The sequence below is a fragment of the Exophiala dermatitidis genome (genome assembly GCF_000230625.1).
Source record: "Exophiala dermatitidis NIH/UT8656 unplaced genomic scaffold supercont1.1, whole genome shotgun sequence".
Lineage (NCBI taxonomy): Eukaryota > Fungi > Ascomycota > Eurotiomycetes > Chaetothyriales > Herpotrichiellaceae > Exophiala > Exophiala dermatitidis.
Genome location: NW_008751646.1, coordinates 1984761 through 2008910, shown reverse-complemented (window position 1 = coordinate 2008910; position 24150 = coordinate 1984761). Strand labels below are relative to the sequence as shown.

Here is a 24150-nt window from a genome sequence, read left to right as displayed (position 1 = left end):
GTCGCAGTGGCAGCGATGAGCGTGTGCCAAAAGCGACTGGCGCACTAGATGAATGTGTGATACTGTTCGCCCTGCTCAATCTTTATCTTGCTCGTCACTATACCCGTCGCCCGGGTTGCTGTTGTCGCACGCAGCCTCGAGGAGTCGACCTACAGGCCAATCATAGAATGACACACGTCTCTTTCGACCTCAATTGACACCGGCAACACGAGTTCCACCCCAAGTACAAAGATCGACTGCCAGTGTGCGTTTGTAACGGCTTGCGGCCTGTCCCTGCATTGCCACCGTGGCCGTGCCACTAGACAGTCGACACAGGCCCCGAAGTTGGCGCCCAACGCTGCCGGTCTGCCAGTGCGTTGCAGCCCATTGCCGACTCCTACAAAGATCCAGCGCAATGCGCCATCCCACGCCATGGTTTTGAGATGACCGCTTCCTCTCCGTCGCGAACTCCCTTTCCGAGCGTTGCGACCAAGGCTTCCACCACTGCCCAGTCGTCACAGGTGAATGTGGCAGCTGAGAATAAGCAGTCGTCCTCCAGTCCTCGTCCGGCCTCTCAGGTAGACGTCGCAGCCGCTACCAAGGCTACCTCTTCCGGCTCTCGTTCATCCTCCCGATCAAATATACGAGCAGACCACAAGGTCACCTCCACTCCTCAATCATCCTCTCGCAGCGCTCTAAGTGCCAGGCCTCGGCAAGATGCGGCAGCTACAGATCCAACTTCTGAAAGAGCAACGATCGCCCTGATCAGGAGAACATTGGTGGCCGAAGGGGCCCTGGGAACCGACTCAAAGGGATCGTCGACGGCCGGAATCGAAGGAATTCTACCTCCGCTTACCAGTTCAAACGAGGTCGATGTGCAGCTATATGCCATCATCGCCATTGTGATCAAGGAATATGTCAACTCGTGGTATTCCAAGATCACTCCGGACCGTACCTTCGTGGATGAAGTTATCCAGATTCTGGCACATTGCACAAGGGCAGTCGAACAACGAATACGCCAGATTGATATGACAGAATTGTTGTTACACGAGTTGCCTGTCTTGGTAGAAAGACATGTTAATGGTAAGTCTCAAGTCTAGACCTGAAAGTCATCTTCGTGTTGACACAATCGGCTATCGTAGTGTACCGCACCGCCGCAACCGCGCAGGCGGAGGTCCCCTACGGAGAAAGCCCTCTGCGGATCTATCACGCCCTAGACCCGCATCCAGCTCTTGACCCTACAGTGCCACCGGAAGAACAACAAAGCTACGAAGCTGCCTATCGACAACTCCTTGTTCAAGGAGCACTTGCCGTCCTTCTCCCAACGGAAGATTTGGCCAACGCTTGTCTCAGAACTCTGGTAGCAGACATCATCGCCGACCTCATCCTTGGCCAGGTACTGGCGCAGAAAATCTGCCAGCCATGGTTCTTACATGGAGTCGTCTCAAAGGTTGCGGAGATTGTGAAATCCCGCCCGACAGCTGCATCTTCCTCCACCGCCGGTCAGCCCATTCCTCCTCAAGACACCCGGCAGAGCCGGCTCGAACAATTTGGCCTATTATCGTCGGATACACCAGGTCAGGACAATAATTCGCCAGCAGGTCACCAATCAGCGCTTAGTGCATGGGTTTGGGGTCTGCTTCAGTACATCTTCGTCGCGTATCAGTTTCTGCGATTCCTTCTCATCGGCCTCGCCCACGCTCAGCATCTTCCCCGAAGAGTCCGCCAACACGAGCGCCATCAAGTCAGCCTCCCCGCCCCAACCCCAGCTTCTGAGAAGTCCTCCCGTGCATCCACGCGGCCCCTAGTCGACGCTGACCGGCGGAGCCCTTGTGCAGTCATCAGTTATAGGGTGTTTGCTTGCATAGCAACAGTCCTCGATCTGGCGATTCGCATGCCGTGGTTGGAGAGCTCGTTCAGCTTCTTTCAGCACGTTCTCAAAGAAGGTCCTGGTCGTCTTGGCGGCCCAAACTCTACGCTCGACAAGTAAGTCGGTTTTCTCTTGCGTTCCTCTGTTTTTTCTACCGTTTGCAAGCATTTTATTTGAGCTTTCCATGTTGGCGTTGTTCTCTCGCATACCAGGCAGCCTTATGACCAGGTCAAGGATGCTTGTCTTTATGAATTCAAATCGCATCAACTCGAGGTCATATGATCTAGCCTGGACAGGAAGCTGGCCAATAGCTCGACATATCAGCCATGTCTCAGGCATGTGCGAGATGCAGATACCCATTTTTGTCATCTGTGTGGGATCCAGGAGGGTGTGGACCCCAAAACCAGCCATATTACCAGATTGATCCCAAATGACCGCCGTTACGTGTCATGACATTACAGCTTGTGTATCGTCACAATGCCTGCAATGGACTCTTACTGGACGGACATTCCCCCATAACTGGTCCAATCCAAACTGGTTTTTGCCAGTCTGACTGCTTACCTGATGGACATCTCGAGCAATCTCCTCTTTGTGGAGTTGGCCGGGATAGCTGCCCTCGCTATCTGTATCTCGATTCGATACCAGATCTCATACATTGGAACCTCGACGAGCCTCATGATCTGTTGTGACATAAATCGTCGAAAAAGCCTGCCAAAAACGAGAACCGGCAACCACGCAGCCAATTACCGGTCGGGATTACCGTATACCTCGTCCATTTTCCAAAGCTGACGCTCGCTTCCAAACAGCGGCATGGTACACTCTTGACATGGTTCAGCCCCACCTTTTGTTTCCCTCGCTCTCCATTACGTTCCCTGTTGGAATCCTTCAGCAACAGACGAGACTAGACGCTCGCCGATGATTTGTTACACGGGCTTTCTTCATTATCATGCCGGGCTCTGAAGCAACCCTGGATCAGACTGAGACATTTGTCGCTCGGCACGGCCACGGCTTTGCCCGAAAGCAACCCATTTTTCCTCCCATGGCCAAAGAGGTACCTTGATTGAAAGTCTTTTTTCGAAAAAATGCCAATCCTGCCAATCTATTGGTTTGTCTCTGGAATTCCTCAGCTGCGCCGTCGGTCTCATGATCGCACTTTCTGCCAGCTTTACCCGTCATTAAAACGACTATTTTCGGCGCATGCAGATGACAAAGGACGCATTTCCATTGTTGAGATAATGTCATTCAGACATTATATTTTACGTCACAACGTTGTGGCAGGCTAGAAAGGTTACACCACACTCCCTAAGGATCCTTGCACGCACCGTTATCTGTCAACCTTTTCCTGTCCTACCTGTCATCATCGTTACTCGGGGGGGTCAATGCATGCTGTTGTGCTACTTCGGACTGGAGACATGACAGGAGACTAGCGCGGACTCCAACCCTTCTAGGTTTGGACCGAACTTGCCATGTTGGGGTTGGGCAGCCATGTCGCGACCTCCAACAGAGTGAAACCCCCTCGCGAACCAGAGCTTGTTGACCCGTGGCGCTTCGAAATCTACCTTTACTCGCCATCCATAGTCTTGTCGGTGGATATGCCACACTATACTCCCTGAGTCCTGCAGGAGTTTGGTTCTGAACGTTAAGCTTGGACCTTGATCCTGGCTGCTGGAGTTCTCGACTTGCCGTGTGTCTGTATGCGTGGTGGCAGGTTTTGGCCTCTGATCCGAGCTCTCGCCATCAACCAACTTTCCTGGACCAGGACTCCATCACTGGACTGGGTGCAGTGTCTACACGGAGAAGCTCAGGCAGGTTGCATCCGTGTCGAACTTCACCTTGAAGCATGCGGAAGCCACTCATGTGAACACCGTCCTCGGGAAAGGGCCCACATGGCATTTTAGGGATATTTTGCCCTCGGCACGGCCCTTGCTCTACTAAAAGACGAGTGCCGTTGATCGGCATCAAGGGGCCGGTCACGTGAACGAACTGGGACATCAAAGGACGCCGCTGGGTAGCAAGAGGCAGTGATGGACTGGGATGAAGCACATTGGGCCTCATTAGGTCGATATTGGGCATACGGGTGTTTTGGTGGGGTGTCCATGCCCACCACAATCGTAATGCTCAGGCGTCTTGGTCCTGTCCGAACGAGCTAGAACGAGTCCAACGGCCGCAACAACTGTGCGTCGTCCAGGCTGAAGAAGCACAATGCCCTCCTGCCAGCCGAAAAGATATTTTGCTTTCATCGTCACCGTCCTGCGACATCCTTTCAATCTATGACTTGCTGTACCACAGAGTGACAAAGAGAAGGGGGACCATTGCTAACACTTTTGCCCTGCTCAAATAGATTCCTTTACCACACCATATCGACGCGTTTCTTCTCGCCGGCCCTCCTTCCACCTCTGCTGCTGCAGGTCCGTGCAGTCCTGTTTCCCAACAACAGCATTGGCCCACCAGCTCCGCCCCCGCCCAGTCCGGAAGAAGCACGCAGCATTCGTTCGAAAGCCGCCTCAGATCTCCTGTCTCTCATACCTCAATCTGTCGCCAGGAAGTTTTTGACTCCGGCGGGGACCCAAGACGGTTGCGCACCCAATGACGCTGCCAGTGGCACTGTTGATGAGGAAATGCGGCGCGAAATTGAAGACCGGCTTTTAGGGTGGATGGACGATGCGGCCATGAACAAATTCCTGGTCTATGCCATCTTGGAACATGTTGTCGTCAGACTGATTCCCGAGATGGTGGGCAAAACCCCGAGCGAGCTTCTAGCCGATCGAGGGGTGTCGTTGACTGAGGAAGAGAGTCCAGAGCAGGATCAGGGTCATGGGCATGATCTTGACACGAAACTTGATCTTGGTTCTAGTAGCCTTGATACAAAGTCCGAGACACAGCAGCCAACAACAAATGGCCATGAGGGGGAATGATGATAAAATATACAGGGGCTGGCGCTGGCGCTGGCTCTGTTGCCGTAGAACTGTCCGTGAAAAAGATGAATAGAAGATAGAGACTAGACAATCTGATTCGAGTCTTGGGCTCCACTTCGACTATACTCTCCTTTACCTTTTCCCCTCCATTTTCTGAGGATGGGAAGTTCGTCGTTTGGGGGTTTAGTGGTGTAGCTCACTTGAAGGGCAAGCACTGCACTTCACTCCTCGGTGTTGAAGAGGGCTAAACAGAGCCACTTATCGCAAGGAAGAGTCCGTCAGAATTCAATTTATACAACTCGTGATCCTGTAAGGAGCGGGGCCCATCATGACCTTGTCTCCCGGGATGCCACATCCGTCCTACTCCTACGTACATCCCCTCCGCAATGACAGTTCCAAATGCCTCTGAATCTCTGGCTTAAACCTTCCCCTGTTTGAAGGGAAACAATGGAAAAGGAAATCCATTTGGTCCAGTCCAATCATGTCACCTGCCGTGTTTGTTCGACAGTCCAATGCAAAGGCTGAGAGCCGAGAGAGAGTGAGCCCTGAGAGAGACTGAGATCCAAAGCCCAAAAAACCCAAGGAAGTAAGAAAAATGAAAACCCACAGGTCGAATTTCCCCTGGATGCCCTGTTTCGCTTGCGCGCTCCTTCTTCTCTGCCCACCCACACATCCCATACCCTCTTACCCAGAAAAAGAAAAGATGTCGCCACGAGGCTGGGGGTATGTCTAAGGATCCAGGTGTCATCCACAGGCCTGCAGATGGGTACTGTGGCCGAAACTGAGAAAAAAAGCCTAGTAGAGCCAAGAGAGAGGCTCCATGAGTCTGAAAAGACTGGTGTCATTGTCGTCCGTGAGAAGGCCTTCAATCACCATTGCAACTCCTTGACCAATGCTGGTCCCTGGGTGTATCCGCTGCTGTGTCGATCCTGAAGTGGTGTCGGCTGTCGTCGTCGTTGGCTTCCATGCCTGGTTCGTTCCCCCTGTTCACCAATGCTCCACGCTAAAACATTTGGGAAAGCAATCGTATGTCTGGTTCCACAAAATACAAATGTCTGAAAGAATGGTCTGGTCTCCTCGCGTTCGAGGCTCGAGACTTCCGAAGAGACCCCATCTGCACAGTTTGTCAAGTCGAAATGCCGAGAATAGTCCTCTTTTTCGAGATGCGAGGACTATCCATGATGTCGATTGGGTGCATACCCCCGGGCAATGAGCCGCCATTTGGACGTAGAAGTTTCAATTTTTCCATAAGTTTCCCGATCGCAAGGTAGTCATCCGGCTCTGCAACATTAGGGTTCTGCTCCAACAAGGTCTTGATGGCATGAAGAGCCCGAATGTTCTCATCATCCACAGGCGACGCAGGATGACTGACTGGAGACGTGTCCGCGGATCGAGGTAAAGGGGGAGGTTGCATGGAAGATGACAGCACTTGCCCAGGGTAATGAATATCAGGGACGCTTTTATGCCGTTTCATCATTTGTCGCGGGTCAATGGCGTCCTGTTGGCTCTCTACTGTGCTGTTTGTCAAAGACCTCACAGGGAGAGATGGCCCCATCTGGCTGGACGAAGAAGGCCGCGAACCGGAACCAACAGTAGGCGTATGTGAGAAAGTTTGGCGCCTCTGGTGGTTGAGGGCTTCGGTTGGTTCGTGTGCACTGGCAACAAACGTCATGTCATCTGGTCCACCGTCCGACACTTCACGGGAGCTTGGGAGTAGTAGAGTTGCAACTTCGCCGGCCTGGCTGATCTCGTTCACAAGGCCATCACCTTGTTTAGACGGCTGCTCGAACGGGGTATTTTCCTCAAAGTCGAATAGGCTTTGTGCATTTTCCATTTTGATGCCGCTGTGATTTGCTTTTTCATCGATGGCTGTCATGGAAGGGGACACAAGGCCACTGGACGATGTTGGAGATTCATTAATGGGTGTTTCTGTGAGCGACGTTGTCTGGGAGTCCATCACAGCCTCGTCTCCGTCAGCCTGGGAAGCGCCAAGGCGGTGCTTGCGCTTGAATTTCTCCAGCCAAGCTACACTGGACACGACTGCTTGGTCGTTCCTGCTGAACGAGAACACTTGGGCTTTCTTGCGAAGATCATCGTCGGTGATTGACAACCCTTTGTTCTGCTGGTTCTTCACCCAGTTTGAGAGCGTCTTCTCGAAGTCCGGCAGCTTGGCTCTGGATTTCTTGGTCGGGCTGGAGCTCTCGTCTTTTACTTGAGGGTTCATGTACTTGTCACGTTGACGCAAGATCTTCGACACTGTGCTGATCTGGCGGTTAGCACTGACCCCCACAGCCGCATCGGGCTTCTAAGCATACCTTCTTTCAACGTTGAACTTGGCTACACAAGGTTAGACAGAATTGAAGAGAGGATAATAGGTACATACCGCCTATCTGAGTCTGCTTCATCGTCGGATTCTGTTCCGCCTCAATACACATCTGACGGCGTTCGTCGTCGGTCAATTTACGACGGGACGTCGTGGTTTTGGCGCTGGTGGGCGTCACATCCGAACCAGTGCTGGCCGATAATGGGGTTTGCAGGGTTCCGGAAGGTATAATGGGTGTGTGGTATGTGTGCTGAGGTTGGCTCGCAAGCATACTGGGCCATAATGCATTGTGCGGCATGATTAATGGTGGCGGCATCTGGGCGTGAGAGGCAGCAAATGGCGACGGCCTCGACACAATATATGATGGCTCCATGGGCATAGGAGTCGTTGTATGGTAATCAAAACCAGGGAACTCGTGCATCGGCGACAGCGTCGGTTGAGGACTGCTGGAGTAAGCGGTCGACATGCCCACCCAGCCACTATGGCTGTAGCCAGAGTGGTTCGCGTCCTGGTGCTCCTTCTTCATCTTGATCAAGACCTGCATGAGGATTCAGGCCTTGGGGTTGAGCTGCGGCAATTTCTTTGTCGACCTCAATATGCAATGCATACCAGTGACCTGAAGAAAAGCAATGCTATGGCAATGCAAGTACCCGCATGCCCGAAAGTCTGGTCTCCACAACCCTCCCAGACCCAGAATATCTGTACAAGCAGAAAAGTTTCCACACAATCGGCTCTCAGGAAGCAAAGGACGTGAGACGCACTGCCTGTATACAAAGTCGGAGGGAGCAACGCCCATATGAGAGAAGGGACGGGTGTCGCCAGCGGCTGTGTAGAGGTTGCAGTCTCAATGCGGGATACAGAAGGGGACAAGCAGAAGACGTTTGGGCGAGCCGAGCTGTCAAGTTGGGCGAATTGACGATCGAGAGGCGAACCGGGGTCTTTTTTCTGCGACCAGGGGGCCCGGACAAGACTCGAGCAGTAGTCGACAAGGGCCTGCTTGAGGGGTTTCGAGAGGTGAAGCTGGGCTGCAGTTCGCTTGATAGATGGTTTGGTGTATAGTATGCTTGTCGCCGGAGGACGAACGGCGGTATTGCTTTTACCTCTCTCTAGTGTCTAGCTCTCATGTGTCGGCACCCACGCGAGGGCGACAAGGCCGTGGATGATGCTTTTGAAGACGCTGAGTAATGCCTTTGGAGCGACGGTGCCCGTTCGAAGTATCAACGGGTTTGCGAAGAGGGTGGTTGCTAAAACAAGGGCGGCACTCGGGCCTATAACGCGAAAGCTTAGTGAACGGCTAGCTGCCGGCCGCTGGGAGGAACGGGCCTAAGGCTCACTGATTAGCACACTTGGACGGACGCCGTTAGGTACGAACGAACCTGCCTCGGACGCCCAGGGTGGTGCACCGTCTAGTCCTCCTTTGTCGCCTGAACCCGCCCTGTTGCCTTCTATCCTGGACAAGCCACAGTCGACCAGCCCTGGAACCCCAAGTTCCGTCGGCAGAAATTGGCGGTTTGGTCGAGACCGTCAGGGACAAGGTGACCAGGGAGTGTAGCTGTAAGAGCTCCTGAGATTGGCAATGAGGCGTCAAAGTCGAGGATCGGCCATGGGAATTGTGCTCTTTTCAGTATCGGTGAATGCAGAGAGAATCAGTCGAGGAGGGTGGACGACGAAGTGAGGCGTAAGCCCTTTTACTAATAACGACCTGAATCTTCGTCGTCCACACCGTGTGGGATGTAGTGTCTTCCTGTATCTATTCGATTAGCACGATAGTTTGCGCTTCGGAACGCCCCACGCGAAGTCAAGGTTCGCATTGCAACTGAGCGGCGTCAGATCACGCCGAAACCAGCAGAGGCGAATTGAACTGCTGGCGGCTTCAAAGCGAACGGCAAAGGCTACAATGCTCGATCTAGCCTCGTCCCATCCAAGGGGCGGACCACTAAGCCAGCCGAACAATGACGCGGGCGATCGCAGACCGCACAGGTCATTCGGCATACTGTAGGTAGTGCTCCTGCGCACATCAGTATGACTCGACTCGTTGGACGAGAAGCTTTCGCAAGGTTGGGCGTCGGCGGTCACGGCGTGGGAGCTGGACGGTATTGGTAGTATCTTTGAGTCCATTGCAAACTACCTACCTAATAGGTACCGAGGTAAGGTACCTAAGGACAGGTGGTTTTGGTACTGTACCGTACAAACAGGCAGGATGACAATACGCAGAAGTACCGCTCACCCACCGGGTTGTATCATTATTCAATAGTCGTGGGGGCTGTGAGGGCGAGCGAGCCAATGTCCTGTGCAACCACAACACGGGCCAAAAGAAGCAGTCAAAGACTGGCTGACCCGTTGGAAGTGACGGTCGCGTTCACGGACGCGAAATGAGGTCAAGGATCATGAGGAGAAGTGATGTGCTCGAGGAAAGGTGCCAATGTGTTTGTGACCTTGGGCACCTCATGTTATTGCCAGGTTTCCCGCTCCCCTTGCCATCTTTTGGCGCAGGCATGCAACGCTTGAAGTTTAGGTAGCAAGCCACGACTGACCGGGGTTCTCCCACTAGTAGGCTATTGGCAGTCTGGGTTCCAAGCATGGTGGCACTGGCTTCAGGGACAGTTGTCGCTGTTCGCAAAGGACCTGACAGCTGCAGTTTGATTCGGGGCATGTTTCATGCGAGTGCAATGCCAGTGCGAGTGATGAGCAGGAAAGGCGGCAGGCGGCAGGAGAGGTAGGAAGGACTGACTCGAGGGGTCGAGGGGGGCATCTCGCAACGCCGAACTCGAAGGTGGTACTGCAGGAGAAGAAACGAACAGAGCTTGCCCACTGGGACTAGAACCGCTCGCGTATGAGCTATTGACTCGACCATGGCCGATGCCTGCCGCAGGTGCAATCGACAAATGTATAATAATAATGGGGAGGATTATAATGCTGGCATTCGGTTGGTGGCGGTAGAAACTATGGGAGAATCGAGATCCGGTGGTGCACCTCCTCAACCGACAGCACATTCTCCTCTCATCATGCCAGTGCGTGTACAGTACGATTCAACGCCTGTCTAACTTCTCCGCCATGCTAGAACAATGGTATTGGCAAACCTTGCAACTGTTTTACCTACTGTACGTTGGCTCGAGGGGACTACCATTGCAAGGCCCCGGTGTCTACCTAACGCTTGCTCCCGCTACTTCATTGTGCACTGCAACCCTCCTTGAACGTCGCCTCGGCCTCTGACCACATACTACTAGTAGTAGAGCTCCCTCGCGACCATTGTATCCTCCTCACTCCGATCCCTGCCTTGCCTTGAACATTATGCCCTGCTGCTCTGCCAGCTCAAGGAAAAGAGAGCCACGCGGATGAGTGGACTCTTTGGGCGGAGTTAGACCTTCCATCAACCGAACTAGAGGTGGACGAGCTTCCAGAGCCAGCGTTGACCCCTGGATCGGCATGCGTCCGGGCGGTTGTGTGGCGCTGCTTCACCACATTCTATGGGCCGGGAGTGTTGGTGTTGCACACAACTTGAAGAGAGCGAAACATGGTCAGGGCACTGAGGCACGTTTAGCAAGGGACAATCTTCTGAAAATGACATATGACAGGCACCAGCATGCACCAAGTTCTCTTCCAGCATACAATAATGCTACCTACCTACGCACGCATTCCCCTCCCTAGGCCTCTTACTGCACGCGGCATAGACAGCGCTGCCAGGGCTCTATGCAGACATATATTTCCCATGCGGTGCAACAATCGTCCACGAGTTTGACAGCTTGACAGCTGCATCAATGCATTGAAGATCCTGCATGGTGGCGCTCTCTAGTTCCGACTTCATGCGCCTGCTCCATTCTTTCATCTCAATTTCTGCATCATGCACTTGAAAACGGACAGTTTGTATTCTGTGGCCGGCGTCCGCTTATCACAAGCGCCCTCGGCCCTCCTTGAGGTCTAACAATTGCCCACCTGCTTCCTGATTGTGTCAACTCCTCAGGCCGGTTGACAGTCCTGCATTCTCGGCCACTTGTCGTATCCATAATATTTTGCCGATCGTGAGACTGCGTATCGTTCTCCTGCCAGGGCAACCTGAGCGACCCGGAGCCCCGTCACTTTTTCTCCGTGCTCCCCTCCTATATAGGCACCGCAGCTTTCATCATGCTGTCAATGGCGCGCTGAGGATTAGTCCACTGGATTAGGACAGGTACCATTGCATAGGTGGCCTTGTGCATATGTGGCTTGATGCATAAATCAAAGCATATACCATGTCTCAGTGAGTCGCGCTGGAGGCATTACCGTTCATTGCAAAAACATGTATCCATATCCTTGATTACCCAAGGTCCTTGCGATTTGGGGCCTGGACCCGTGCCTCAAGGTTCAGGATGTCGACGGCTGCCCAGCCTCCGTAAATCTCGATCGCCCGTCTTCGTCGCCGTCCATCGAAGCAGCAAGCTCTCCGAAACCGCACCGTACAGGACCTGAAGTCACGTGCTTCAGCGGGCGATAAGTCTTAAGCATCCAGGCTCTGCCCGCTGCAAATCCTGGAAATGGTCTGTGATGACAGAACCAATTACGGCCACCCAGAGCATGGTCTTTTGAAAAGTCCATGATAGTTGAATCCTACGGAATCTCATATCCTTGCATTCATTGAGAGCGATAGCTTGGTTGGCGAAAACCGTGGGCGCGGGGATGTGCGGAAGGTGGGCATCTAGCCTGTATCAAGTACAGTCTAACCGGGCCACAATGCCCGGCTCGAACCTTTGCACATCCTTGATGAGATGTTTGCATGCATCCTGGCGACAACAAATGGAGCGGACGCGGGTTGGGCACTGCTCGGATCGTACATGAATGGACAGATTATTTTTTGATGATGGTCACTGAGAGGGGTTGAGTTAGCGAAAGGAACTGCAAGCGGCGGCGGGAAGACCTACCAATATCCTCATCGGCCAACTCATGGGTCAGACCCACACGTTGAGGCTGATGTTTGACGGAGCGACCGTAGACGATGGCATGTTTGAATTGTTCGACAATAGTCTTGTGGATGGCATTGCACTAATAACGTGGTCAGTGGGAGTTTGTAGTTAGGAAACAGGTTTTCACTTACAAAGTCTTCCACGGTTGAAGCGTTCTTCCTCAAAACCACCGGGGTAGAATAATCGGGTTGCTTGCCCTTGGGCTTGGTGTAAATCCGCCTTAATTGCAATTTCTCCCACATCAGCTCCAGCAGCTCGTCGATGTTCCAGCCATGTTCGGAGCTTATGGGACAGGCATTCGGAATCCGGTAGAGCAAGTCCAATTCTTCGATCGAGATGGAGTCAATCTTGTTCAGAGCGTAGATGACGGGAATGTAACTCCTGCTCTTTGCCTCAAGAACGTCAATGAGGTCGTCAATGGTGGCATCGCATCGAATTGCAATGTCGGCCGAAGAGATGCGATACTCGGCCATTACAGCCTTGATCTCGTCGTGGTCAATGTGGGTAAGTGGAACCGTGCTGGTGATGTTCAGACCCCCCTTGTCTTTCTTCTTGAAGACGATGTTGGGGGGCTCCTTGTTGATACGGATACCGAAACCTTCAAGCTCAGCTTCGATGATGCGTTTGTCCGTGAGAGGCTTGTTCACATCAAGAACAATGAAGATCAAATGGCAAGTCTTCGCCACGGCAATGACCTGCCGTCCACGACCTTTACCGTCCTTGGCTCCCTGAATAATACCCGGCAGGTCCAGCATTTGAATAGCGGCGCCGTTGTACATGACCTGTCCAGGGACCGTGGTCAGGGTGGTAAATTCGTAAGCAGCGGCTTCTGAATGTTGCCCCGTCAAGCGACTCATCAGGGTCGATTTGCCCACAGATGGGAAGCCGATGAAGCCAACCGAAGCCACTCCAGTTCTGGCGACATCGAACCCACTGCCGCCGCCGCCGCCAGATGATGAAGGCGTCAACAGCTCCCTCTTCAATTTTGCCAATTTGGCTTTGAGCTGGCCCAAATGGAAGGATGTGGCCTTGTTTTTCTGAGTCCGAGCCATTTCGGCCTCGATCTCCTTGATCTTGTCCACCGTGGTCGCCATGGTGTCCGAAGGGGGAAATTACCGGCACAGGAAGACGTTGTTTGAGGACGAGGACAGGGCCTGAAGCGGTTGGTCAGGTGTGAATCTGGTGAGGGTTGGGCAGCGATATCTGGGATCAATCTCCGTATTGATGGACCAGAAGTAGAAGGAAAGCAGGACCTGCGTTGGGTCAATCAACCAGACGTCGTGTAACCGTCCGTTGTGCTCTCCGACGACAGGGTTTGCCAGAGGGTTGCAAGGATGAGGCCACAGCAAAAGTTGTGAGCTTGTCTACGAAATGCGAACTGGTGCTGAAGGGAAAAAGCCGTGGTTGATGAATGCGCCGCAGAAGTATGAATTTGATTGTACGGAGCAAATCTGCGATAGATGAAGTGTGCCACTGCGGTGGGTGGAACGGAATGACGCCGAAGCGCAGGCACTGCACTGGCATTTGGCAGCCCTCGAACACGATGATGGCGATTGCCACTCCCACTACCACCGCCTATTCACGCACCCACTGCAGGTCTCGCTGTCGCTGCGTTCGAGCAACTTCACCACAGCTCGGGCGCCATTTCAATTGCATTCCCAAACTTGAACTTCAATTGTGGAGGATTTTTGGCGTGCCACAAAGAACAGTACCTACCACTGCACGCACTTGTACCGCACTCACCGTCACCGCAGTCCGTGCCCCTCCATTTCTGGCACCTAATAATAATTCCGCAGTCTCCTAAGCCGACCACAATCCACCCGCTTATAGGCTTCCTAAGCGTACCAGCCACAGCCTGAGAGCCTCTGCATTTTCTGAACCCCGGAATCCGCCTGACGATTGCGGATGGCGTCGGCGGCGACTGGCATTGTGCCCACAGCCTTATCAGCAAGCCGCCTCTTTTCTGGCACCAGCGTTGAAGTGCCCCGCTGAGCACATTTTGATAGCATGGCAGTAGTTGTCGTCTCGATGATTTCAACAAGGTCTTTGTCTATCATATTTCGAGGAAAGCTCCGAGTCTTTCATGTTACTTAGGTACTCTTGGGCCGCATACGACTGTGCTGTTATTACCGTGCTTCAGAGCAGACCTGGCCCTGTGCGCCCTGAACCCCGAAGTCGCCGATCCTCTTCCTCTGCAGCATACGTTACTTGTCTGGCGGTCAGGAATAACATCTGATACGAGGTCACCGGATTCGTAAAGGGGGACACGCGTCCTACCAAGGACGAATCGTGAGTCAAAATAACAGTCTTGTTACGTCGGCAGTATTGCTATCATTGGAGCTTCATCTCTTCCGCTGGCACTCCGGCTGTCATCCCTCGCTATCAAGACTGTCAAGCGACGTACACCTCTCGCTACTTGATAGCCCATCAATACTAAGCTGCTATTACGGGAATAGCGGTCGACCGGCTTCAGGTGTTTGCTACCACAAACAAACCATCCCAAAAGGCCAAATAGTTCCCAACCTCTTATTATTCTCTTGTGGTTCATCTTCTTATATTTCATTATCCATCGCGGCATCGTCCCCAGCTGCGCCTACCTTACTACTTGTATCATCTACTCCACATTGTCGACATGTTATCTTATCAGTCAACGCCAGCGGAAAGTGCACCACATCTGCTCCGACCTGATGCTTATCCACCTCAGCATCAGGAGAAGATCAACACAATCGACCGTACGGACGAGTTCCATCGCTTAGTACGAGCGCTGTCCGATGTGTTGGGTCCGTCCTCGGGCATCGACTCGGCCGATGTTGATGAGAATGATCTTATCCGTCTGATGGAAGGATATGTTTCACAAGAAAGCCAGTGGCATCAGTACGCCTTTGCCGATCCGAGTAGGAACTATACGCGGAATCTCGTGGACGAAGGGAACGGGAAGTCGAATCTGTTGGTGGTGGTTTGGAACCCGGGCCGGTGCAGCCCCATCCACGACCATGCCAACGCCCACTGTGTGATGAAGATACTCAAGGGAAACCTCAAAGAAACCCTGTATTCCTTGCCACAGTGCCAGCCAGATGATAGCGACACTGGCGGCTCAGACTCCTCTGGCAGGTCGACCCCGCCGCAGATTGTCAAGGAGACAAGCTATTCCGAAAACCAAGTCACATACATTTCAGACAAGATCGGTCTTCACAAAATTTCGAATCCATCTCAGACTGAAGTTGCCGTGTCATTGCATCTATACACGCCGCCTCACGCCGCCAACTTTGGATTCAACCTCTTTGACGAAAAGACAGGGAAGCCGACACATATCAAGCAAGCGGGCTTCTTTTCTGACCGGGGCCGTCTGGTGGAAAAGTGCAAGTTTGGCGCATTCTAATGCGTTCTCGGGTTCAGCTTCACGTGGCAATGGTACCTACAATGTTTCGTCTGGCGGTGTTTCTGTTGTTCCCTACTGTGCTTTAGGTGAGGTGGCGAAATTGGTGGCCGGTCCCTGGTTTGGAGCGCATGGTCGAGGCAAGGTTGGTTGGTGAAGGAGTTACTCGGCGGAGAGGACATGGAAGCGTCTGTCATTACTTGTGTTGAGGTCGAATCTGGAAATCAAGGTCAGTGGCCTACTGCCGCTGCTATTTCTCGGCCACTCTCAGCTGGCCTACTACTATGTACTTGTAAGAACGGCGCTTTGGAAAGGCAGGTGCGCTCATTTCAACTCTTGTACAATTATTTTGTCTCGGAGTTCAGGATTCGCGCAACGAACATTTATTTATAAGGCCTCTGTTGTGTCTCTGTCCTGAAAACCTAAGTCCACCTTCTCCTTTTCAGTATCAATGGTAAACTTGAATTAATTTGAATAGCATGAATGGAGCGATCACACGAGACAACACCTGGTAGACAGCCGGACAGGTCCATTTGTTCGATTTTTCTAAATTATCGATTCCGAGTCCGTCGTCCTTCGTCTTTTGTCCGTCCAATGAGACCCAAATGCGCCCTCCCGGCTCCAAAGATTGCTGCTAGTAGGTACTACGCCGCGGTAGATACCTTAGATAGCATCTGTCTGGACGGGACAGGGTAGATTATTGAGTATAACTGCCAGTGTGACTGACTATATCATTGATCCGCTTCGCATTGCCGGACTCGGAGTCGTTGTCTGGTCGAGGAGGAGATGTCCGTCGGTCGTGTTTCGTTGACGGGTTGACTGACGGTTGTCCGAGGTTGATAACGCTCCTCTCCAGGAGATGGGGGACGGGCGATGTCAGATGCTAAAACGTAGCATATTGTCATGAACCCTTCATATACACTACTAGTACGGTACATAGAGTCCTCCGGCTTTATCTTTCAAGGAAAGCGAGTCAATGACTACTAGTAGCATCTGGCTTGTGATTACTCTTTATTGAACAACCTGAACCCCAATCGGCAACGTCCATCCATCTCAGACTCGATAAGAACCTCGTTCTCGACTCTTGATTCAAAGTCGACCTGTAAACATTGTGTCAGTCATAGGTCTTTTTCTGAAACTCGTCCAAAGAGGAACTTCTCTCCTGCCTATAACGGGTCTGAGACGTAACACGGTCAGCATATCAGATCATCTCGGGAAACCACAGTGTTCTCGGTCTTTTCGAGCACAGCATTTCATCCTATCAAGAAAACAGGACCAGGACCACTGCACCCAGGCCAGTCACATCAAGATGCCGCAACTGTCAAAGGAGCTGATCGAATCGATCACCAAGTCCGTCTCGGACAACTTCGACGCGCAAATCGCATACACACAGTCCCTGATCCGGTTTGGCGGACAACGCGGCGAGGAAGGCCCCGTGCAGGACTTTGTGTTCCAACAGTTCGCCGACCGAGGCTACTCGCCCGTCAAGTTCGACATGGACGAAACCCTGCTAGCGAGTCACGTTGGCGGGGGCAAGTTCAGTCCAACCCACTCCAAGGCGCCCATTGTCGTGGGTGTGCATAAGTCGCAACAACAGTGCAGTCACGGCAAGAGTCTGATCTTGAACGCCCACATCGATATCGTGCCCACTGGGCCCGTGGACTTGTGGACCCACCACCCGTATAGCGCACATATCGAGGGTGACAGGCTTTATGGCCGAGGCGGTGCGGATATGCGGGCGGGCAGCGCGGCCAATCTGTACGCCCTAGATGCTTTGCGTCGGCTCGGTCTGCAGCCTGCTTCGGAGGTTATTCTAGAGTCTGTGGTCGAGGAGGAATCCACTGGCAATGGGACCTTGATGACCCACTTGAAGGGCTATAAGGCCGATGCTGTGCTGATTCCGGAACCGGAAGAAGAAATGCTCGTGAGGGCTAATGTCGGGGTCTTGTGGTTCTCGGTCGAGGTGCGCGGGACTCCGGTGCATGTGAGGGAGATGGGGGCAGGAATGAATGCACTCGACGCATGCTGGAGGGTGGTCGGGGCGTTGAGGGAATTGGAACAAGAATGGAATCAGAGGAAGGTCGGGTTGGAGCATTTTGAGAACGAGGAGCATCCCCTGAGTAAGTCCTTCGACCGTTGTTTTGTTGCCAAGCTTGCCACTGGCACACGTGTTTCTGCGGGTTTTAGGCGACGGCTCTAACTGATCTTGCTTGATAGATTTGAACGTCGCCATGATCAACGGAGGAGACTGGCAGTCTTCCGTTCCGGCATGGTGTCGGGTTGATTGCCGGATTTCCATTTTCCCAGGGGTCAGTGCAAAGTCTGCGGCGGAGGAGATTGAGAAGAAAGTGGCCGAGTTCGCACAGACAGATTCATTCTTGAGCAAGACTCCTCCCAAAGTCATCTGGAATGGTTTCTTCGCCGAGGGATATGTGCTTCAGCCAGGAAGCGAGGCCGAGAACACGCTTCGGAGGGCTCATCAGCATGCAACAGGCGAAGACCTGAAGACCTTCATGACGGCGGGCTATTTGGACACACGGGTTCATGCCCTGTACGACAAGATCCCGGCGTTGTGCTATGGCCCAATCAGTTCACACATTCACGGCTTTGATGAATGGGTCAGTATCAAGAGCTTGAAGAGGATCACAACTGCCATTGCACTGTTCATTGCAGAATGGTGTGGTGTGGAAGAGATAAACACAAAGTGATGCTAAAAGCTTGTTCTGATCTAGGCAGATGTAGATGGTTGAGGATACTCCACTGGCAGATCAATATCAATGACAATCGGCTTGTGAAACTGTTTGCCGCCTGGATGTGGATAATTCGAAGCCATAAAAGCAGCATTCACGATGCAAGTTTCCGCTCTCCCTTCGCGCCCAGATATTGCTTCTTGATCCGACCGACCGCTCAGGCCAAGAGCCCCCAGCCCATGGGTTGCAGGCCGTTGAGCGTTGGTATCTTCAGCTATAAAGGACATAGGTCGCTCTGCCTTTTCGAAGTCGGGAAACGGTGGTCGTGGAGGCGAGGGAACTGGAGGTAGGAGTTGTTCGTCTGTTTCGACTGTTGCCCTGTTGTCTGCAGCACCGTCGACTTCGATACCTCGAAGCTTGACAAGTTGTTTGGTGACAAGTAGATTGCCTGGGCTTCCATCGTTCTGCAATGTCCCTGACCTGGCTCTAGCTGACAAGTCGACAGTGAACTGCTTCTTGCTTTCTGGGCGGGGGTCATGCACGTTTCGCACGCTTCTTTCTTTGAATTTGACATTGGGACAGGACAGATCCCATGTGACGACCTCCACTCCATATCCTTCATGGATATGTCCACAAACGAACAGTCGAGGACGGACCCTCCACAGCATCTCACGGAGGGTCTCACATCCTGCGGCGCCGTGCGAATGGGATTCATCTCGATGGAACTTCGCTGGTGTGTGGGTGACCACGATATCCGCGTCCAACGGTATCTGCTTCCACAGCTGAAAAGCATTCTCCGGTTCGTAGCCAAAAGCCCAGAGCCGTCGCGTGGGCGAATATGGCGAACCGAAGATCTTGAGGGTCGAATATGAGCCGTCTGCGAAGTTGACTCTGACAATTCGTGCCTCATGGTTCAAGTAGACAATGGAAGGGTCCGAGTGAAATAAGGCAATGCAACGCTCAGGGTCTTGCTTCGTTCGGTTGTGGTAGTAAGCTCCGTACTGCTGATAGAATGGAATATCACAGGTGATGTCGTGATTTCCACAAACAACAACCTTGATTTGGAACTGGTCCATTCTTCGAAGCCAGTCGACGGTCTTCTGGAGCTCAGAGAATGCACCTTGGTTAGTCAGGTCGCCAGCATGGATCAATATGTCGCCAGGCGGCAGCTTGGGGGTCTGATTGTGCGTGTCTGAGATACAAACGATCCGAACCCTTCTGGTAGCCATAGTGATGGAGGTAAAATGCTTGCTATGGAGGGATCATGTAAGTGAGCGTAAGTGTATATAGGTTAGGAGATTCTGTGGTTATGGTCGCTGGTAGTAGGAGGACACCTTTGAGGCCCCATGACTTCCGTTTTGTTCTGTCTCCTACTATGTTCTTTCCACAACCACGATCTTGACTCAGTCATCTATGCTGTGACTCAGAGACACGGGACGTATCACAGCATGTCCACGACGTATGGCAGAGTGGCCAGCAGGCAGCACAGCGGTAGGAATCTCGCGGTGGTAATGGAGCATCAGCGGGTAGCTCATTGCTGGTAAGGCTTGATGTCTGGGCCTTGCATGAAGCCGGGGGTTCGAGATCGAAGTGGGCCCCGGCGCCCACCACGGGGTGTCCTGGATGCTAGATGAGATGACACAGTGCGAAGCTTCCTCCCACAACCGCTGGAGGTTAAAGGTGTGGGAAGAAGCAGAGAGCCTGGGGAAGAGTGCAGAGCGGCCCGAGACTCGACTCATCACAATCGATTGAAGGTACCTAGGTAAGTTTCAGGGGCCGAAGCCATCATCGGGGGTGGCCCTGCCCTAAAGTCACCCTCTTTACCCCAGTCCTTAAGCACATTTTAGTGCCCAAGCTCACCTCCGGGCACCCGAGGCGCCTTCCTAAGCCTTTCCACAGTGGCCGTAGCCTGTAACAAAGTGCCCGCCGTTAGAGGGAGTCTTGTCTAGGACCCCTGTTGGCTGGGTCGAATCAACGGGAGTGATGGCTTCCGCCTCATCCTCTGGACGGCATGGCCATGGTGATAGAGCACAGCGCCTAGCGATCAGAGCTCTTGTACGACGAGTAAGCAGTGACAAGTCACATCACCATGATTCCCTGTGTCGAGTCTGTCGTTCCTTGTAGGGTCGCAATTGTTCCTAGTCGCTGGGGCGGGACTAAGTAGAGACAAGAATGGCAGATCACGGGCCAGACGCGATTAGTGTTGCGAGACACAATGCACACAGGCTTAAAGCAAAAAGATTCCCCATACATAACACCAACTCGATCCTCTTCGAAAGCTTGTGCCGGCTGTACCTATCTATGCAGATAGCAATAATGAAGAAGTACCACACCAGTGTCGGAGATTGACTCTGGGCCCTGGCTACCAGGTAGCTATTCCTCACCATCAACAAGCGAACGGTGCTAGCAAGGGTGCCCCGTGAAATCGGGCTGCGCTCAGATGATAATCGGCGGCCGCCCCAAACACATTGGCATGGACTGCTGCTAAAGCATGGACTGCTCGTTGCACGACACGTCGACCTCTGCGCCCTCAGACCGCGTCCTCACCAGCAACTCTACCGTCACCGCCCTTCCTAATGATTCTTCACACTCCCACGTCCCATCCATCGAGCACAACTATGATTGTGTCAGTGACGCCGAGTCCTCACGACATCTCGACCCGCATTGTTATTCATCAGTCCGCATACGGAGGACCGTCGACGTCAACGATGACAACCTGACAGCTCGTCCGCAACTCCGCAAGAAGCCAAAATTAACATCCAGGAGATCTGAGGCTGAACCGCAGAGTCTTCCTGGTACATTCGACCCTGGAATGAGCACGTTGGTAGGCGTACCGAACATTTCTAGCGGCCCTCCTCTCCACCACCTCTCTCACGAAAGCCCCGATAATATCACCAACAACCTGCGATCCTCTTCCTCCACCGCCATCGCGCAGCAACCTCGCCCTTCACTACAGCGAACCAACTCTCAACCCCAGCAAAGATCTCCCGCACACAAAAGACCGCCAGCGTCGCACAGTAGCTACGGGGTCGAGACGACCTGCGGACCCCCTCCTTCATACAGTACTCAACGCACTCTGTCACAGGATAGGGTTTGGACTGTCGGGCGCAATCCAGAATTGAGGATCACGAACGCCGCCCCACGACAGCTGTCGCCTACTAAGGCAAGCGAGTCTGCAACAGATCCTGAACTCTTCTTGTCATACCAAGAGGTGGCACCGTCAAGGCAGGACAATACAACTCCTTCGAGTACGGCGTCCTCGAGAGGCGAGACGAACTTAAAAGGAGAATCTAGCCCAGAGACGACAGAAACTGCAGAGACACGGAGCCTACTGACGCCCGATTCCTCTACAATGAGCAAAGCTCTAGAACCAGCAACTGAGGCTGGAGAAGGCAACGAGCACGACACCGCAGATCTACAGGGGCTCCAACCGCCCTCCGCCGATGAAGGCAGTAAAGCATCGAGTAGTGAGGACCGAAAAAGTGAGGACTTGTTCCTGAATATTGCTAAGGCAGACGCGTCTCGGGCGGACCAGTTGCAGTCCCGGGCAGACAGACGACGGTCGAGAATATCCCTTCCATTCTTCAACACCAGTCGGCCGTCCACCGGATACAAGGCATCGCCGGATCCAGAAAGGTTTGATACTGCCAGTGTTTCGGGCCGGACGGAAGCCTTGAGTTATTATAGCAAACGAGCGTCCCTTGGACAACATGTGCCAGGGGCGTTGTCACGGACATACACGCAAAGACACCCGGAGCGAAGCGATGCATTCGAGGCGCAGCAGCAGACACACAGCAGCCATGGTGGCCAGGTTTCCAGCCGACCTGTATCCAGGCGTTATTCGAATGCCAATACCAATATCAACCCAGACTCTGGACGTCACCTTGAACGGCCGGGTACTGCTCGCAACAGTCGCTTGGTTTCAGACTCGACGTTCACCGATCGCACCAAGCTGGTAGATCACAATGCTACCGAGTCAACTATATCCACCACAGCCCCGTCAACGGTATGGGACGAGTTGGATGATCTGAAGTCCAGGATCCGAAAGCTGGAGCTGACGGGCAAACTGCCTCCATCCTCGGCCGCAGCGATGAACAACACCGATCGGCCCAAGACGGCCACGACGGCTGCAACCACGATGTCTTCAAGTCCGAAACAGAAAACAGCAGTCACGTTGCAGTCTGCTATCGAAGGAATTCCATCGACGGTGCACCCGAACCTTCATGAAGCTCTTGGCAATGCTAAAGCGGTAGTTAGCAATGACGTCTATCAGAAACTACAGGCGACCGCGCAGGATGCTCTCCAGCTGTCTATGATGATGAACCTTGAAGGATATTCAGGCGCCGGTAGCACGGTCGGCGTGTCATCCGTCTCTGAACGCCAAATCCGGCGTAGGACTGAGAGCATGTGCAGAAGCCTGACTGAGCTGGCCATCGCAATTCTCGCAGACAGCAAGTCGGCGCAGCAACCTGCCACAAGACCTGTCAGCAGAGATTTACATGCGGGCTCTACACTTGCAAGTCTCCGAGGGCGACGGTACAGTAACGAACCTGCCGAACGACCTCCCGTCACTTCAAGGGTGCAGTCTCGACTCGACGGTCGACGAACCAGCATCGGGGTCGGGAGCCCCTTGAACCCGCAGACAGGCACGCCAGAGTCGATATTCCATACACCGCCTACAGGGTTACCGCAGCTTTCCGCCAGTTCGTCCAGAGCGCGTCGGACGTCCTCTCTGATTCGCAGCAGAAGAACACCGGGCTATCTCGAAGGCAACACTGACGACGAAGAGAGCAGTCCTTCGGTGCGACCTGTGAGTCGGGCCATGACCGAAGTGGGCGCATACCGACATGCGGCGAGGGATCGAGCTGCATATTCCAGAGAGTACACGGCGCAACACCCTATGCCTTTATCGGTCGAAGCGAATCATGCGACGACAGCGCGGAGCTCCATGCCCTCCAATTTGGTCTCCCGACGCAAGTATGCATCCCCCGCGAGCAGCGTTCCAACGCAGGAACCAAACAACCCTCTTACGCCCAAGGAGCCGTGGGGTCGGATATCAGTTGTTTCAGGCGCCGCAATGTCGAGCCCGATCGATCCAGCGACCCCAGACGGCCATGGCCAGGTAGGCGTTCGAAGTGCATCAAACTCACGAAGGAGTCTTGGATTCGCGAGCAGGATCTCCAGCGTCAGCAGTCGACTTCGGGCTGCCAAGGCTGAGAGGAACCAGAGCACTAACGGTGTCGAGGCTGTGAACGGAGTCGCGGGAGTCGGTGCACGAGGGATTGCGCCATTGGAACGGCAATCGAGCAATTATTCCAGTAATACGACGACATCCATCTTGGAAAGACACAATTCAGGTCCGAGTGTTGCCAGTTAGTGGAATTGGAACTGGAGCTGGAGCACTACTGGCGGGTGAGGCAACAACTTTGATCGAGGCGTGAACGGGTCACGACATCCTACCCCAGATTTGTATCATACTACTACTGTACCATTCGGAGATTTCGTTTCCTGTACTACCACCATCCATCGTCATACTTGCGCCTTATCGCGAGAAAAGAGGCACAGAGCACGAGACAGGTCAGACGAGCGAGCGAGCGAGCATTGCGACAGAGGACCATAGGGCTGATAGAACCAGTGTGCCAGCGTGTCGAACATGAGTCAAGCTGCCAGAGCAGTGGGCCACAGACTACTCTTCTTTGTATAACAATCTTAGTAATCATTAGAGGGCAAGCATCCCTGCATGATCTGCAAGCTGTGTGGCACCATACAATGTGGGGATCCAAGTTTCTGACAGAAACCTTTGCGGGTGTTTCTCCTTTTGTCTTAGGAAACAGCAACCTTTGGAATTGTTGCTCCAGTAATAAGGTGTGCTCACCTGTCCTCGATTGTTCATGTCGGAGTTTCTGTAGATACTACTACTGTAGGTTGTCCTCCTTTTCGATTCTCAGTCAAGTCGTATTTATCCTCGTTGGGAAGACTCGATCTAAGCCACCGATGTGATGTCCTGTCGTATGAATTGCGTGACGCGTTGTGCACTGGCAGTTGTGGTGTCTGGCGGTG

The 24150-nt window shown here is 53.2% G+C and overlaps 7 protein-coding genes across 7 annotated transcripts; 5 read left to right on the top strand and 2 right to left on the bottom strand.

Moving 5' to 3' along the window:
- Positions 1-422: 422 nt before the first annotated feature.
- Positions 423-2131, top strand: HMPREF1120_00721 (uncharacterized protein; the record flags this gene model as incomplete). The annotated part of the gene is made up of 3 exons (XM_009154722.1): positions 423-1062; positions 1122-1965; positions 2062-2131. 3 exons carry the CDS (start codon positions 423-425, stop codon positions 2129-2131), a joined length of 1554 nt encoding a protein of 517 aa, XP_009152970.1.
- Positions 2132-4467: 2336 nt separating this feature from the next.
- On the top strand, positions 4468-4764 carry HMPREF1120_00720 (uncharacterized protein; the record flags this gene model as incomplete). Its single annotated transcript, XM_009154721.1, has 1 exon — positions 4468-4764. One exon carries the CDS (start codon positions 4468-4470, stop codon positions 4762-4764), a length of 297 nt encoding a protein of 98 aa, XP_009152969.1.
- Positions 4765-11908: 7144 nt separating this feature from the next.
- HMPREF1120_00719 (ribosome-interacting GTPase 1) lies at positions 11909-13118 on the bottom strand (the record flags this gene model as incomplete). The annotated part of the gene is made up of 3 exons (XM_009154720.1): positions 11909-11928; positions 11983-12103; positions 12156-13118. The coding sequence occupies 3 exons, from the start codon at positions 13116-13118 to the stop codon at positions 11909-11911; spliced, it is 1104 nt and encodes a 367-aa protein (XP_009152968.1).
- Positions 13119-13542: 424 nt separating this feature from the next.
- HMPREF1120_00718 (cysteine dioxygenase) lies at positions 13543-15889 on the top strand. Its single transcript, XM_009154719.1, has one exon. It carries the CDS (start codon positions 14657-14659, stop codon positions 15401-15403), a length of 747 nt encoding a protein of 248 aa, XP_009152967.1. The 5' UTR covers positions 13543-14656; the 3' UTR covers positions 15404-15889.
- Positions 15890-16084: 195 nt separating this feature from the next.
- HMPREF1120_00717 (acetylornithine deacetylase) lies at positions 16085-18270 on the top strand. The gene is made up of 2 exons (XM_009154718.1): positions 16085-17520; positions 17618-18270. The coding sequence occupies exons 1-2, from the start codon at positions 16710-16712 to the stop codon at positions 18106-18108; spliced, it is 1302 nt and encodes a 433-aa protein (XP_009152966.1). The 5' UTR covers positions 16085-16709; the 3' UTR covers positions 18109-18270.
- Positions 18129-19319, bottom strand: HMPREF1120_00716 (uncharacterized protein; the record flags this gene model as incomplete). The annotated part of the gene is made up of 1 exon (XM_009154717.1): positions 18129-19319. The coding sequence occupies one exon, from the start codon at positions 19317-19319 to the stop codon at positions 18129-18131; it is 1191 nt and encodes a 396-aa protein (XP_009152965.1).
- A 992-nt stretch (positions 19320-20311) lies between these two features.
- Positions 20312-23948, top strand: HMPREF1120_00715 (uncharacterized protein). The gene has a single exon (XM_009154716.1). It carries the CDS (start codon positions 20582-20584, stop codon positions 23465-23467), a length of 2886 nt encoding a protein of 961 aa, XP_009152964.1. The 5' UTR covers positions 20312-20581; the 3' UTR covers positions 23468-23948.
- The last annotated feature ends 202 nt before the right edge of the window (positions 23949-24150 follow it).

What these genes read in the sequence shown, in the direction of transcription:
- HMPREF1120_00718 (XM_009154719.1), top strand. Translation starts at nt 14,657, where the DNA reads ATGTTATCTTATCAGTCAACGCCAGCGGAAAGTGCACCACATCTGCTC.
- HMPREF1120_00717 (XM_009154718.1), top strand. Translation starts at nt 16,710, where the DNA reads ATGCCGCAACTGTCAAAGGAGCTGATCGAATCGATCACCAAGTCCGTC. An exon ending in GAACGAGGAGCATCCCCTGA is followed by an intron (nt 17,521 to 17,617) that starts GTAAGTCCTTCG and finishes CTTGCTTGATAG; the next exon opens with ATTTGAACGTCGCCATGATC.
- HMPREF1120_00715 (XM_009154716.1), top strand. Translation starts at nt 20,582, where the DNA reads ATGGACTGCTCGTTGCACGACACGTCGACCTCTGCGCCCTCAGACCGC.